Genomic DNA, 16,770 nt, shown 5'->3' with positions numbered 1-16,770 from the left:
CCCCCTAAGGCACAGTAATGCCTCCACAGGCTACCAGGAAAACTTCTTTTCCCACACAAAACTATCCAGAGGCAGCTTTGGTGCTCACGGTGTGGCCAGGAGAGCTCAGCAGAGTAGCTCCTGTGGCATGGGAGATCAGCAAGTGTGTGCAGGGGAGAAGGATGAGAAGGGTTAAAGAAAATGTGTTCAAAAAGGAGTTGTGTTGGCACTAATTCAGTCTTATCTTCAAAGATAAAACCAGGAGAAGAATTAAAGGCCCCCGCTGACACATGACCCACTATGGGTAAGTTGTAAGAGGCTTTTTACACAAAGGAGTATTTAAGATTTACCACCTCTGGGAACTCGGATCCCTGACAAGGGACCCCAGAGCAGGGGTTTCCATGCACTCAGCCACATGGATGCCTAAGCACAGGGCAGGTCCCCCTGCCCTGGGCCTGGCTGGCAATTAGAGCCACCCCTCGGGATCACCCCCCGGTCAGGCTTGCATCCTGCTCACACCTAGGGCCAAGGCAAAGGTTTTGTGATTTCTGAAACCTCTGCCCTGCAGGGTCTCGGTAATCAGCCTTAGCCCAGACAGTACGTCGGTCCCACCTCCCATGGAGATGTATAATCTCTTCTTTTGGGTTAGTTTTCCAGGTTTGCTGGCAGACAGCAGCAGGACGGGTGGTGGATAGCTGAGTGACCATGCAAGGGCACGCAGCAGAGCGGGTGGGTTATCTAAAGCTGTAACCTCCACGAGTCCTGTCACAGATAGATGGGCAATTGGGTGTTCAGTCAAACCCTCTGCCTTCCTTATCTTTCTTAATTTTGTTTTTGTTTCCTTCTTATTATCTCTTTTGAATAACGCCATGGCTGTGAAAGGCCACATCCTGGCCCCCCAGGAGGCCCCAGACAGGATGCTGAGCCAGGAGCAGGGACAAGCAGCAAGCTGGGGTGAGATGGAGAAGGCACAAGGAATCCCTGCCAGACCCCACATGAAAACAGGGCTGCACCCCACCCAGATCTGCAGGACAGCAATCACCACAAGGAGAAGGAAGAGAGAAGACCGCAGCAGTGAGAGCCTGCTGCCAGAGAACAATGGGGAGCCAGCACCCCTGCCTTGGATGAAGAGGAGATAGATGGCAACCAGAAGGGTGTGCCCACCACTTCAGTGACCTGTCCTGGGCAATCCTTCCGAAATGAGTTCCCAAGACCAGGCTGGCTTAGTGTAACCCATAAGTAGAAAAGCAATTACCTGGGTAAAGCCAAAGAACATACAGGTAGCCTGGCCATGGTGGGAAAAGCCAAGGTGACAGCTCTGGATGCCCTTGATGAAAGGGCACTGGCAGTTTCAGGCATGCCTTGCTGCAGAGTTATCCAGCTCCATCCTCTCCTCCTGTCCCACCCCTCCCCTCCTGCACATTTTACTCTATTTCACTCAGTAAAAGTCACCTCACTCCAATTAAGCCACATGCCAGCCAAACAAAGTTCCCAAGATTTCCCCAGCTGTAGCAAAACCCTGTCCTCAGCCTGCAAGTAACGTGAGCGGGTGATGGGAGATTGGGTGTGACACAAATGACTGAGCATCCTCCTGAGGCCATGCCAAATTTCTAGGGAAAAGAGCTGTGAAGAGTGGGATTGACAGACCCATGGTGGCAGAGCCACTTCCCCGCCTCAGTCAGCATGGTCACTTTTGGCTATGCTTCATGATCAAAGCACAAGCTTTCAGTCTTAAAATCCATCTGACTTTTCTCTCTGGACATAACTGGCAAAAGTAGAACACAGATAATTTTGTCTGGTCAATGACCAATGAGATGCCAAATGCTTGGTCAATGCCAAAAGTCAGCCTAGAAACATAGCTGATGCAAGCTCTCTACTCTGCCTCTCCTGTGGAAAACTTAGGATGCACCCTTACAGAGGCTGGCATCCATTTGTGGTGACCATACAACTTAAGTATCCACAAATGGTTTAAATAGAAGTGCTAACATTACCTGATAGGAGGTACCCTAACAATGGGTGAGGTGAAGATGGGGACCTTCACAGTAAGTGTTAACAGTGACATTCCCACAGGAGGGCGAGATCCTTGTTGCTATATCCATCCTTTCATGCCAATAACCAAACCCATCTGAGCTTGGACACCGTCCACTGCGCCCAGTCTCACTCTGACATAAACCCCAACTCTACAGACTTGGTCTCGATACCAGAGGTTAAAAGGCAAACAAAAAGACTCTAGCAAAGACGCTAACAAGCAAAAATAAATAAATGAAGAAGTCTCTGATATCACTGCAAACCACATAATTTGTGTCTTTTGCAACTGCCAGTTTGCTTTGCTTCCACAGCAATAAAGATGAAAAAAAAAATGCCTGACGTCTTCAAAACCCTTTACAAGAACTCATTAATCAGTAGTACAGGCCATCACAAATCTCACTTCCCCCAAACACTTCTGTTGGGAAGGTCTTACACTGCCTTGGTCTCCTTATCTGTGACAGGGAGACAGATTAACTGATTTACCCAAGGCCAAGCTGTGACTCAGAGCTAGGAGCAGAAATCAGGAGTTTCTGGCTCTTGCTCTTTTTTCTTAAAGACTGCAAAAGAGCCTGCTGTGCTTTCATCCTCTTCAGGTGCTTAAAACTAGCTTCAGGTTCGCAATAAAGTAATTTTCCATCCTAAATACAACAGTTTCCTGCCTCTAGATGCAGAGATCTCCCAACAAGCCCTGCAAAACTGGAAGCTGGCCTATTCTGAATCGCTCTGGAGCATCAGAGACAACTGCATCTTATCAGTGTTAAAGCTGGGGCTTAAGTGTGGTTCATTATTTAAAGTAAGAATGGGAAGAGAAGACTGCAGCCAGGCTCTGTGCAAGCACAGGGCTTTCCCTCTGGCTTCTACCTACCACTTACCCAATGCAGGGGTTGTTTTGGTATCTTGGTGCCGTGTAGGAGAAAGGAGAAATGTTTTTGTCCACAAAAGAGCCAAAGCCCAGCCGGAAATTGCTAGTGAGCTTTCGCATCTCTTCAGCGAGCTTGGTTCCCAGATTGCGAATATTGTCTAGGTCGTCGTTCATGGACAGGGAGAGGTCCATCAGGTAGTAGAGGTCCACGGGATAGTCCTCCACCTGCCGGACCTGAACGCGGAAGGAGGTCTGGTCACCTGCATACAAACAAGAGTTGAGAGCAGTGAAAAGGAAACTCCTAGCACATATAAAATCCAGACCACATGTTGTTGGTTTTTTTTCCCACCCAGAGCAGACACATCACTTGCAAAAGAAGACATTGAAGGGAACAAATTTTTCCAAATTCATCCCTTAGGAGACTAACAGGAAAGCAAGTAATGCCTGTGTGTCCTCTTAAGCTCTGTACTGTGCTGGCTGGCAAGAAAAAGACACGTCTATAGAAGTGCATCTCTCTATTTTACTTTGGAGATACGAGAAGGGGTTTTTCCATCTCAGCTGAGATAATGTCTGTGGGGAGGACACTTGAAAAATGCTGCTTCCATGGACTGTGTACAGTCCAGGAGTGTTCTCCTAGAAAACTGGAAAGAAAAGCAAGCAGTGTAAACCTGAAATGGATGTTACAAATGGACTACTGAAAGAGGGACCATGCAGACGCTTACTTGGGTATGTCCTCAAAGCAAACCCAGGGCAGTTCAAGAAGTCCTGCACAAAAGAGAGAAGGAGGTGGAGCAGGAGAAGGAAGAGGGTCAGGAGAAAACAGCCAGCATAAGATGAAAGCAAGATGTCCTCTGAGCTGTGCAGGGAAGTCAAAGCAGACACTGAAGAAGCACCTTTGAAAAGGACCTCTCCACTGAAAAACAGCTGTGCCATAGTGATTCTGGAGAACGCAGGGCAAAAGGGAAGCGAACTGACAAAATAAGGCTGTTTGGGACACCCGGGGAAGGACCAAGGCAAACATGAAGCTTCTTGAAGTGATTAACGCATGGGAAGGAACTGATGGGGCTGAGTCATAGGCTGTGCAAATGTGAGGAAGAGCAGAGAAAAGCTTTCCCCCGACCTTCCCCTTTACCAAACCACTTCCACCAGGGATGCCCCTCAGAAGCTGTGCCAGGAGAGGAGGCCACTGCTGGGACTGCTCATGCCTCAAAAAAGGTGGGTGACTTCAAAGTGAATTCAGCTTCACAGCAGATAGACCTCAGAAGAGCCATGGAGGAAGTGGCAAATGTTTGCCTGATGCTTTGCAGGCAGACGGGTCTACATGGAAACCCCAGACTACAGTACCCTCAGACTCCAGGCTGGTTTGAAGATCCCATGTCCTCAGCTGCCACCTCAGCCCCTTTTCCAGCTCAGTGAGGCCTCAGAGCCAGGGACCCAGATCCTCATTACCAAGCTCCCCCTCCTGCCCACCTCTCCCAGCTCCTCATGGCTGAGGCTGAACTTTGGGCACTGGCAGGTTCTGCAAGAAATACATGACTTCCCCTCTTCTTTCCCAGAAATGAAACACACATTTTTTAGTATTGTGAAAATATTTCCCTAACCATTTTATTGTTCTCCTCACTGCATGCAGCAGCACAGCTGCTCCCACTTACTTCCAGCCCAACGACACGGAGCAGCAGCATCCCAAAACTGCTGGGCTGGCAAGACATGGCACAAGGGGCTTTGCAGTCCAGCAAGCAGGAGCCCTGCAGGGCACCTGGAGTTGCACCATGTTGAGTCACACACAGGGTCAAACACCCTCTCCACTCCTTCAGCAAAGAAGCTGGGGTCCCAGCACCCAGGGGGATGTGCATAAAAGTCAGAGCCTGCCTTTTGTGCAAACAAAGCTGTGAAGGGTTTACAGCTGGCTCTGCTCTTTGCCCCATCAGTTCTCTGTGCATCTCAGCTAGCTCAGGGTGCCAGAGGAGTCAGCTACAGCTGCTAAACCAAGACCTTCCCTCTATTTAATGATTTCCCTGCACATTCAGATCAAGGGTTGCTTCCAAGACAGGGCTTCTTTCTTGGAGGTAATCGCTCCTCCCTGCAGGCTGCGACAACCCTGCCTGGCAAAGGTTGGGCTGAGAGACGCTCCCTGACAAACCCACACATGGGCACTGCCCAGGGAGCAGCTGGAGGAAGCAGGGAACTCCTGCCCTTGTACAGTGAAAACCTGTTAGCACAGATTGCAAGCTAACAAACCATGATTGCAAGCTTGACTTTAACTCAGTGCTGCAAAAATGCGTTTCACTCCAGGAAAATTCTTTCTCATGCCTACTTTTTTCATTCCTGTGTATTTTTCCCACTGGAATACCCAACCCATTCAGAAAAAGAGGTTGTGTCCTTCTGCATTTCCCCACATTTCCGTTTCCAAAACACTGGTCTTCCTGAGCAGGTCCTAAGATGGGAAAAGTGCCAGAAATAGTATTTGTGACACTCTGATCAAACATTCTTCTCTTAATAGTTACAAATCTATTAGTCCCAGAGAAGCACCAAAAACAACAGGATCCTGGGCCTCGTTCTTCTTTCATTACTAATTGCACAAATCAGTTATCTCAGATAAAAAATCACTAATGGATGTAGATGTACGTGCAAAGGAATTTATTATTCTCTGTGCACAGTGTTAAGTCTTACACTTCCATGGCTAAATCAGCCCCCTCCTTCCCCACACATCGTCATCGTGATCCTCTCCTTAGGGCTTTTACTGAAAAGTTTTAAACTCAAAACTGCATTCAGAAATATTTCTTGGATACTGTCAAGCAGAGGCAGTCCAGAAACTGGAAAAAATTGCTTTTGGCCAATTTAAGAATACAAACTCAACAATCATGCTTATCCAAGAAAAGCTTTTATCTACTTGGTGAGGCTTACGCTGTGATGGGCAACACAACCTGCACCTATGAGGTTTTTTAATTCCTTTTACAGTACTCATATTTTTCATGTAACCAGGACACATGGCTTTATAGCTGGACCCAAGATTAAAAAGCAATATTATAGAAACTAAATGCTCAATCTGGAAGTTACCCTGTAAGGATAAGGACACCAGTTTAAGGCCTTCAGAAATTAACTGTGGACACAGAGATTTGGGGATGTGACTTCTGCCACAGGACGATTAGATCAAACTGCCTGGGTGGGAACGGCAAACAACTGACAATTCCCTCCCTTCTGCTTTTGCTTAGCACTCTAAGAGTAAAAGATCACCATTGCCACAGACCACCGTGTGAATTCATCTTTGAAATAGTACACCCTTCATGCCCAAAATTAAATCAACACTGTCTCCTTTTTCTCTTGGGTTCACAGGGTGAAGCCCATTCTCAAGATCAAGGATTAATGGAAAATTTAAACTGGCGATGCTAATACGAGGGTTTAGGAAGTCATCAGCCATAAGATGGAGTGCTGCCCAACATCAAAAGAAGAGCAAACATGGGAGATACTATTACAAACATCTAGGTATGTCCCTGCCTCCTGCAATAACTTTGATGCTCTGCCAGGGGAGCGCAGGGAGGGGAGCTCACCAGCTCAGCGTGGGAAGCAATGTGGGGGCCCTCAGGGCAACTCCTGCACTTCAGCCCAGACCTGGAGGGCTTCTCTGCCATCCAAGAGAGCTGAAGATGGCCACGACTGACCGTGGTGCCCTGCGAGGCTTGGCAGGAACAGCACATCAGCCCTGTGCAGCCCAAAGAGTGTGACTGCACAGCCCCCAGGAAGCCCCAGGGAGACAGACCCCATGCCCTGCTGCTGGCCAGAGCAGTGGGCATCTGCACCTCATCCAGTGGGCAAAAGGGCTAGGGACTGGGAAAGAGGAATCTGCTGAGCACCAGGCACTGTGTGTGAAGGAGGGTCTGCAGCAGGCGAGATGGGGAAGCTGAGCCAGCCCTTTCTGCCAGGCACTGCCTCAAGAAACAGTAGTAATAACAACTCCCTTTTTTTTACGGGGGTAAATCTCTTTCATCAGCAACATTTGGTTGCAGAACACGTGCATCTAGCCATACATCCAGTGGTCACCACACTCAGGTATCTGCTATTAAGGCTTTGAAGGAAATCTGCAGAATTTCTTTACATTTGAGAGTCTCACTGTTGACAGTAGTCATGCTGCTGAGGAAGAGTTAATTAAAAGACACAATGAACATCTGACCCATAGTATTAAAATAAAAAATCCTGAAGCAGCTGGTAGACTCTGGGAGAGCACTGGCAGCATGAGCACCAGCTCAAACTCCTGTTTCGCTTGGGCAAAACATTGTATTTCATTTTTCTGTATGCTCACAAGAACTGTCACAAAACTGTAAGCCTTAGAAACCCACACCAACTCATTGTAATGAATCAAGCTTTTATATTTCCTTCTTAACTTTGCAATAAAGAGCTTTTTTTTTTTCCCCCTTCACAAATATCAGCCGCCAGATTTTTGCAGGAATTCTGAACCCACATTAAAGCCTCCCCCCACCATGCAAAAACTTTTGATAACAAGCATGCTCACGTGGCTCAATCCAGCCATTGCCTCCTAATTTTTAATTAAAAGGAAGAGATTGAAGAAAAGCGATGGCTCAGGGGAATGAAACAGGGATCTGGCTACAGTCCAAGGCCTGAGTCACAAGTTCATATCTCCATCTTCTGCCTTGATCCCATGGCTCTTTTGCATACCGACAGAAAACAGATATGCGTTTTTGTTTCCAATTTATAGCAGGAGCTGTCTCAGTTTAGAGTCAAGCACTGTCAGCGTGGTGGAGGATCCAAAGTTATTTTAACTCCTTCCATCCAGTGATTATATTTTAATGCTGAGCAGGTTCCTTTTAAACACATGCAAGGGTTAAGACCGGTAGTAACAGTTGTGGGTGGGCTTTGATTGACTTTGCCCAAGGGCTTCACCCTCTCACGGAGGACATGCATCTCAGCCCCAGACCTGCTCATGATGCACAACCAAAGTTCACAGGCTGTGGAAGAGGCCAACAGCCACCTGTTTTAGTGGGCTACAAGGCCACTAGCTATAACACGCTCTTGGCATGTCCTGGCCATCCTTTTTCCCCTCCACACACACGCCAGCATACGGCTCACAGCCATGGGGGACTCACCAGGACGAAGATTCAAGGCGACTTTCTGAGGCATGATCTGTGTGACGTCCTGGTGGATCTGGACAGAGCCTTTGCTGCTCAGAGGGATGTTCTTCACCACGCTGATGCTGCTGCTGGGGTTCTCAATGGCTCCGAAACAACCGTTTGCAATCAGATTCTGCAGGAAGTCACACCGTGACATGATGGACTTTGTACTGCCGAACTCCTGGGGGCGAAGAACAGACAAAAGGGAATGGGAGGGAAAAACATCAATCCCACAGCAGGGGCTTTGTTTTGATATGCTGGTATCTAGCAAATAGGAGATGTCAAGGAGAAGCTGGCATCATTTATGGTGGCTCTAGTCAAAAGCACAGAGCCTTGAGGCTCTCAAAGGGACCTACCAAAACAGAAATTCTGCAAATTTAATTTGCTCCGACCATCACTGCAGAAAGCTAAGCCTGGGTTTTCTACGCCAGCCACAGCAGCAGCACTTGCTCCCAGCCCTGTCTTGGGCCACATCAAAGCAAGACAAAATGTTTGGCTTGCTGCCTGGATGGCCAATAGTCATCTCTTTAGGTGCAGAAGGTGAGAAGCCATTATTTTTTGCATGTGCAGCAGCTCAAAGGAGCTCTGGAAAACAGAGAAGGGAGGACAAGGAGGTGGTGCCGAAGGAAGCAGAACAAACCCACCAACCCAGAGAGCCATGTCAAGATGTGACACTGGAAACTGGGACTGGGTGGCTCCAGGGACCTGTGCCTTCTTCCCTGAGTGCAACAACACAGGTCCCCACACAATCACCCCCTCTCTCACACCTCTGGACTGCAGGCATCGTCACGACACCATCACCAAAAAAATCCCGTGACAGCAAGCGGTCCCTGAGGTGGAACATAGCCAGATGAGTTTGATGTGGGCAGGCTGCCCAGGGCAACGTCAAAGGAGAATAAGGCAGGTGGGACCCCTCGGGAGAGGTGGTCAAAAGGCATCCTTGCACACCACAGGCAGCAGCTCGCTCGCGGGGGTGGGGCTGCCAGGGCAGGGAGTCTCCCAACGCCCATCCCCGGAGCTGCGGCCCTCGCCGCGAGCCCCGTGCGTGGGGCACAATGCCGCCTTGTGCGGGGCAGTGCCGAGGAACGGCCGCTCACACAGCGCGGCCTTTTGCAAACAGACCCTTTGTTAGAACGCCTTTTCTTCTTTTTTTTTTTTCCCCCTCAAACCACCAATAGGAGCAATTTGCATGCCCAAAACTTACTGCATTTTCAATAGTCAGTTCCTACTTCTTTCTGCACTATAACAATAGAGACAACCGCTTTCTGCTCCAGGGCAGATGGACTAAAATGACATTAAATAACGCAGAGAAGATGCTAGCGGCCACGCCAGCCCCTCCTTCAGCTGTGCAGCCAAAAACCAGCGTGGGGCTGAATAAACCTCACTTTTTGCTGAAACTCTGGCATGGCGGAGGATGGGGAAGCCACCAAGGAGGGAGAGGTTGTCTGACAGATCTCGCTTTTGCACCCCACAGGGTGCTCCAGGAGTCCCCTGAGGACAGCCTCAGGTGCAGGGCCCTGGGACACAGACGGAGGCTCTCTGCTGCATTTTCTCAATACAAGGTCCCAATGCTATTTGAAAAATGCAAGATTTGCATTCCAGCATGCAGCAGCAGAGCCCAGCCAAGGAGACAGCACGTTGGATGGATGCGAACACAGATTTCTTGGAACGCATCATGTAAACAGAAGAACTTCCAGAAACAAGGACTGGGACTATTTAAATCATCTCCAGCATGACAAAATAAAAATCAGAATCCCTCACAAAACTGAAAACAATGTTCAGCCTTTCAAAACAGCACATTTAGGGCAGCCTTGGAGAAAAGTTTATCTTGGATGTGGTTTGACTTGAAGCCAGTGAAAAGCTGCTGGGGTGCAGGTGGTCTCCTGGTCTGGTCCACCCAGCAGCAGAGCACCCACAGGGAGATGCTCTTCTGGACCACAGCTCCAGGTGAGCATTTCTGCCAGCTCATTTCTGCTGCCACCTATTAGAAAGGACATTCTGGTTGTGTAAAAAGCAACACAAACAGCTCCAGGAGCACAGATGAGTGCCTTTGGTTAGTCCCCAGGAATTAACGCTGGAGACAAGTATCCAAGGTGGACAATATTTAGGGCTGCTCGTGCAACTGCAGCCTTTATCAGGTGTTTCCAATCCTCCCCGGGGTCTGCTCCAAAGCCTCTTGATGCGAACGGAAAGACTCAACTTCAAAGGGCTTTGAATTAGGGCTTAATTTTCTGGCTGGGGCTGGGGTAGCAGAACAAGAGCCAGGAGGGGTGGACAGCCTGGGGAGAGGACAATGTGGCTTCCTCCCCCAGCTGCTACTCTTTAGCAGTGGAGCTCCCAACACCAGGAGAGACAGCTCTGGGCATGGTACTATTTATAGCCACGTTCATCCTCCCAGCAAGGGGTGTACAGGAGAGCAGCATCCGCAGGCCGAGGACAGGACAGTGCTCAGTATGCAGGGCAGGGACCAAGCCCCTGGGGGATCTGCCAGGAGCTTTTTGGAGGCAGGGTGCTCGTGCAAGTGCAAGCCTTCCCCTTTGCACAGCACTGAGAAACAGTCCCTGCTGCCTTGTGTTTCTGTGCAGCCTCTGTGACAAAAGTTCTTCAAAGAAAGCCCCCGAGGTCGGGGGAAAGCCCCTGCACAGCTCCTCCTGACCGGGGCTGCACAAAGCTCTCTGGTCAGCAGCACCTCTGAACCCCTCCAGTCTCCAGGTCCCCCTTGCTTGACCTAGCTATTTTCTTTTTAACTTTCTTCTAAACCAGGCCCAGAGGACCTGCCACAGGGCAGCAATTGCTAAGATGCAGTTTCAATCAAATCCAGACCTCTTCTTGTTCGGTGAAATGCCGCACTACCCAGAACAGAAGAACCCCCGTTGGGAGTGAACACGGCCCAGGGCAGGGGTGGCAGCCCAGCACCCAGGGGTGCAGGACTGACCACTGCTTTGCCCTGGGTTTCTAACCCAGCCAAGATGACATCAGACAGGGGAGTGACAGTGGTCCCAGGAAACCCCCAGCAACTGCCACAGCACACTACAAACAACCCTCACGTGCACTCGCAGGGCAAACCCAAAGCCAAAGCTGTGGCTACCAAGTACCACCAAACTCAAGAGCAAAGTTTTCTGTGACAGAGAAAATCAAGGGTCCTGGAGGTTTAATGAAAGGAAGGATGAGTAGATTTGAGGAATAAAGATCCAAATAATTGCAGAGCAGCCATGCCAAAAGGCAGCCCCACACCAGCTCAGACATGGCACGCCATTTCAAACCCCAATTCCCCGTGAGCAGAGGACACCTCACAGTTAGTTAAGCAATTTGGTGCACCCAAATACCTGGTGACCATCTGAAGGCATGCTTGCTTCAGCGAGAAATGCAGCAGGTACCCTCCAGCAAGCAGGAACCACCCCAAGCATGGCTTCATGGCACAGAGAGGCATCAGCTTGGGAAGATCCCACCTTGTGCTGTGACTGCAGCCCCAAGGCACTTGCAGCCTGGCCTCTGTGCTAACAAGCTCACAAAAGCAAACACACACAAGCGGACAGAGTGAATGGAGACAAGAGTGTGACAATTACATGCTCATCAGTTTGACAGTTTTACTACAAGTTGCTTGGTTCATGCTGTAAAAGTGGAGAATAGCACTGACAGTATCTAACTGACTAGATCTAACTCCTGACTAGACACATCCCTACCGTTTTTTGCTTTAATCAGTTCAGTTTTGCATTAATTCAGTCTGAAATATGCCTACTTTCTCCACTGAAAAAAACAAATTTACATTCCCTCTAGGAGGGAACATATTTGATTTTCCTTCCTCATTCTCCAGGCACACGTTCCTGAGATGGGAGAGGATGGGGTGCAAGCAACCTGCTGGAAAACAGAGGGTGCCATTTGGGACATTTCAGTTCAATTAATCAAAAACGGAAATTTGAGTTTAATGAACATAATTAATGTGCATCTCTATTTTGCAAATGCACAAGTGCATGCACATAAGTAATGACTGGATGAGCACATGACGTGCACACATCTAACAACCTAGAGCAGCCTCTGCACATTGTATGCTGCTGCCCAAAGCAGTGAACAGAAGGTAACAGCGACCTAATGACATCATATCCCCTCACCACCCACTTTTAGAGAAAATCCCCCCTGCAATCACTCCAGGTAGGTTTATCATGAATACAAATGCCCACATGTCTACCACAGCCCACTTGGCAGCTCGCAGGACAGTGCTGAAGCCACTTCAGAGCTCCCTGCTTTCCCCAGCAAGCCCCACAAGCCTCATGAGCCTCAGCAACCTCACACTACTGCTGAAAAAAACAAAAATCAAGGGGCATCTTCCTGTCCCACCCTTGAAAGCCAGGCTGCTGCAGGGATCAGAGCAACCTCATGCAATTTCCAGCCAGACTCTTTCACCAGCACCATGTCAGCAGTTTCTCATCACTTCCAGCTTTTTCTGGAGCTTGCATGAGAAGCTGAGGAATCTCCTCAGATTACAGCATGGATGGCAAGCCTGTAGCAGTCTCCATCACCCAAGACCTGTTTCAAGGCATGCATAGGTGATGGTTAAAGCCACACATTTATTCCTCCTCTTTTACGTGGCATTTAAACAGATCACCTTTAAGTCCTGCCTTTCAAGGTATTCCTTCACGAGCCAACAGAATCAGTATCTGCTTCCAAATTTCCAACAGCCCAAAGACTTGTGGCTATCTCAACAGCCCCTGGGGGCTCCAGGGCTGCTGGATACCAGAAGCTGCTATCAGCAGTTCATCCATCATCACCCTTTCAGATGGGAGCAGAAATGCTGAACACAAGCAGAAGTGAACAGAGACCGATTTCAGCTGAGGGCATGTGACAGACCCTGTACTAACAGGTTAGGAGGTGGTAGTCACAGATTTATAGCATCTTGACTACTCTGCTGTAGGCATCTACCTACATGCATGCTCTCATTCTTACAATTCAAGGCAATGTAAATATAAGGAATTTTATCCCACTTGGAAAACCATGGGGACAGGGCTCCTTGCATCCATAAATTTATAGATAATTATAGACTTCTATTATATATACTTCCTGACAAAATTATTAGAACCTTAGAATTTTTTAGGTTGGAAAAGACATTTAAGATCATGGAGTCCAGCTGTTAACCCAGCACTGCCAAGATGGCAACAGCTGGCCCAATTTGCTCCCAAACCTGTTAAGTAAATGCCAAGGGAGCAGAAAATTCACACTAATCAGCTGCTTGTGTTTCTACCACAATATAATTAGCACTTGTGGAAAACACACCAGTATCTTAGCCCTGGTACTTAAACACCAGCAGAGGTATAAAATTTGACCAGCATATATTCTCCCAGGTAACGTACATCGTGAATGGCAGCTTGTGGAAATAGCTCAGCATAACAGACTAAAAGTTGTTTAATATGTGTGCCCAACGAGGCTGCAGCAGAAGGAAAGGAAATAATGTGAAATGACTTCACAAAGAAAGCAGATATTAAGAGTTTATAATATTACTTTAAAACTTTTGAAGTCAAAAACCTCTAGATATCTTTCACAATCACATTACCTCACCTGATGATCTCAGTTAAAGAGAAATAATTAGTTTCAAACAGTAAATTCTAAAAAAAAAAACTTTCAAAAAATGTAATAAAATGCAGAATTAGAATAAGAACTCGTTCAGTTGTAGCATGGAACAGGGACAGCAACTTTTAAACTTGTAGCTCTTGGCACAAAACACCTTGAAATGTATTTTTAAATAGCTGCTGCAGGGTAAAGGTCAGGAAGTATTACAGCACTTCCCTGTAAACAGGCGTCTTCCTTCTTGGCCCTGCCATTCCACTTAGGAATATTTTTTATTTGGTAACTCCCCTGTTTGCAAGGTAAGAGTCAAGCTGCCATTCCCATGGGCTGCCATACAATTAGTGGTCACAGTGACCACCAGATAAACATTTCCACTGGTAATATCTTGCAAAAAGTTCTCTTCTGATGCCAAGGAAAAGAAAAAAAAAAAAAAAAAAAACAAAAAAAAAAAAAAAAAAAAAAAAAAAACCAGCAAGCTATTGGGTACCCAGAGCTTAATAGCCCCCATTCCTGGATCCAATCCAATCTTACCACCGCAGATTAGCTGGCTCTAAGAAGAGCTCTTACAGCTGTTTACAAGATGTCTCAAAAGAGGGATCTATTGCTTCACCCTTTCTTTTCTGCACACCACTTGTCTTGGTGGAAAAAAATGCAGGAAAGCTGTTAGGCTGTCAGGCAGCGTGGTGTTAGTAGTGACAGGAGGTTTTCCTTGGAGAGCTGCAGCTGTGCTTACGAGAGAGTGAAAATCCAGTAAAATAGACCTGGAGACCCAGGGGCTGGGATAGCTCCTGAGACCCAGCCAAACCACAGGGCTTGCCCTCTCACCCCATGCCCATCTCCATGCTCATCTTCCACCTCAAGGAGCTGCAGCCACACCAGGCAGGGCTGGCAGGAGGAGGGACAGGAGCAGCAGAGGGGCATGTGAGCAGTGCCTGCATCCTCAGCTCAGCATCACCAGCTAGAGCTGGAAGGTGGAGGGTTTGCTCAACCACACAGCTTACCTCCCTAAAACAAGACCAGGATGGCCATGCTAGAGCAAAAAGGGTCAGAAGGGAACAGGAGACCATCACTCCTGGCCATGCCTGTCAAGAGGTTCAGGATCACCCAATGCTCTGGGGTTTCTCACAGCACAGCAGCTGCACCTGCAAGTAGGCAGGGCCTTTCCCTGCATCTGTAAGGATCCATATTTCTCTCTTAAACACTTAGCTGTTGTCTGCTTAGTGCCTGCATCTGTCCTATCTACGCATCAGACATGACCAAGCCTTTCACACACCTTGTTCTCTAGAAATCACAGGTCTACACGATAAGATTTATATTTTATAAGGTACACATATGTATCTCTGAACTCATGAGCAGTCCTTAGGGAGCTAGGAAAGACATTTGCAATTCCTCACAAACCAAGGAGGTCCAATTAAATTACAGGTGAGCAGCTTCAGCACCAGCATAAGAATGCATTTTCACCCCAAAGGGCACAGTTAAGCTGTGTAACTCCTCACCACAGCGTAGTCACGGACCCCAGAAGCACGGGGCAACCCCCAAAATGACACAATAGATTCAGAAAGAAAAATTGTCTTTGTTACAGACAAAGACCTTGAGCTACGCCAGGCCACGCAACAGCAGACACGTAGCAGGACAGCAGCCAGGGCTTGGGGCTTTTTAGGAAGAGAGCTGTCAGGCAAGGCTCCGTACAACACAAAGCCCATGCAGGGACCCAGCACCCACCCAAAACAAGAAGGTAATTGAAGAGGCAGGAGGACTGAAGGAACAGTGCTGCTCTGTTGAGGATGCATGCGGGCCAGCAGGGTCAGAGACTTACTTCCTACGGTGTCAGAGACCTGAGGAGTCACACACACCCAAAATACACTCAGCACCCACTGCCCTCACCCACCCCTTCTGGCACAGGATGGTGTCAGGAACAGGCAGGGCGGGAGAATAGCTCCCTTCCTGTGTTACAAAAAGCATGCACAACAAACGAGGTCTGCCCACCTACCTCCTTGGAGCACCAGGCACACTTGGGGTGGATGAGGAGACACTCTTCACAGGACGTGGCGCTTCCGCTGGTGCACAGATTGAGACCTTCAGCAAGAGAGAACAACAGAGAGTGTCGTGGGCTGAAGGGTTACTTCACTCCAAAACAGTGTTGAGGGGTTTCCTGAGATATTCTTAATGCTAAACACACTGTAAGTTCAAACAAGAGTAAAGAAACTCCCAGGAGCTTAAAAGACAGGAGAAGGCATAAATCCCTCTTCACCTGTAAGGAGGTCTTGTTTTCTTTTCCTTTCCCATGAAAAATCAAAAGGACAGAAACTTGTGTTGCGGGGCTGAGAACCTCTAAAATATGACTCTGGTGATTTTTCTTCCCTCTTTTTCATCAGTTTCTGGTTAATCAGAGAGTTCAGCTAGTCATCTTCCTAATGAAGTACTTCCATCACTGCAGACAGGTGGTTATTGCCTTCAGTCTGAGCAGCCTGAAATACGGAGGTGCCTGTCCAAAACTCCCCAAGATGCCAACTTTTAAAGTCACATTTGGCACATTTCCTCAATTTTTCCAGCTGAATTTATGGGGGCCTTCCCTCCCCAAAACCTTCATCTTAAAGCAGCCTTGGAAGATACTCAGCTCCCCCTTCCGCAGAGGTAATGCCCATAGCAGACTCATGCTACAGCAAATTACTTTCCATTTATTAGGCGAATCATTTCCACAGGATATCCAGGTGAAGCCTGGCAGGGTGTTTGCACTGGGGTGCATCCAAGGCTGGCCAGCGTGGCAGACCCCACGCCACAGCTGAGGGCTCTCCTTGCCCTCGATGCCAGCAGCAGCTCTGTGCCCATTGAGGCAGCAGAACCAGGGCAGCAGTGACGCTCCGTGCTCCTGGGTAGCCACCAGCACAAGGAGTACCGAGAGAGTTTCACTTGCAAAAGCCACGATTTGGGCTTTAAAAATAAAGTGGAGCCACAGAAGCTCGGCTGGAGCAAACATGAGTGGTATTGGCTTTGAATGCAGCAGCTTGTTTAAGCACGCCTGAGGCTATGAATGTGCCCTTCGATACCACCGATGCCCCAGCTCCCCCGGGAGCAGCTATTAACTTCTACTGTCAATAACTGATTAAACAAATCTTCAGCCCAGGATTCGGCAGCGCGCCTGAACACTCCAAATGAAATGCCTCAGGCTCCAGCTCCAAGTCTGCTATTTTTTCCAACCCAAACGTCAATAAAAGCATT

The 16,770-nt window shown here is 48.3% G+C and overlaps 1 protein-coding gene across 1 annotated transcript in view; it reads right to left on the bottom strand.

The window, feature by feature from the left end:
• LOC103773494 (integrin beta-5-like) overlaps positions 1-15,627 on the bottom strand; it is a gene marked incomplete at both ends in the record, with an annotated part of 29,985 nt that extends 14,358 nt beyond the window's left edge. Inside the window, 3 exons of the mRNA XM_008940864.1 lie at positions 2,880-3,129; positions 7,969-8,173; positions 15,542-15,627. Of these exons, the coding sequence (XP_008939112.1) occupies positions 2,880-3,129; positions 7,969-8,173; positions 15,542-15,627 (541 nt within the window). The remainder of the gene's footprint in view (positions 1-2,879; positions 3,130-7,968; positions 8,174-15,541) is intronic.
• Positions 15,628-16,770: the final 1,143 nt, after the last annotated feature.

This window comes from Merops nubicus, unplaced genomic scaffold (genome assembly GCF_000691845.1).
Source record: "Merops nubicus isolate BGI_N331 unplaced genomic scaffold, ASM69184v1 scaffold11385, whole genome shotgun sequence".
NCBI lineage: Eukaryota > Metazoa > Chordata > Aves > Coraciiformes > Meropidae > Merops > Merops nubicus.
Note: the sequence above shows the minus strand (reverse complement) of the source record. Positions and strands in the feature narration are given on the sequence as shown.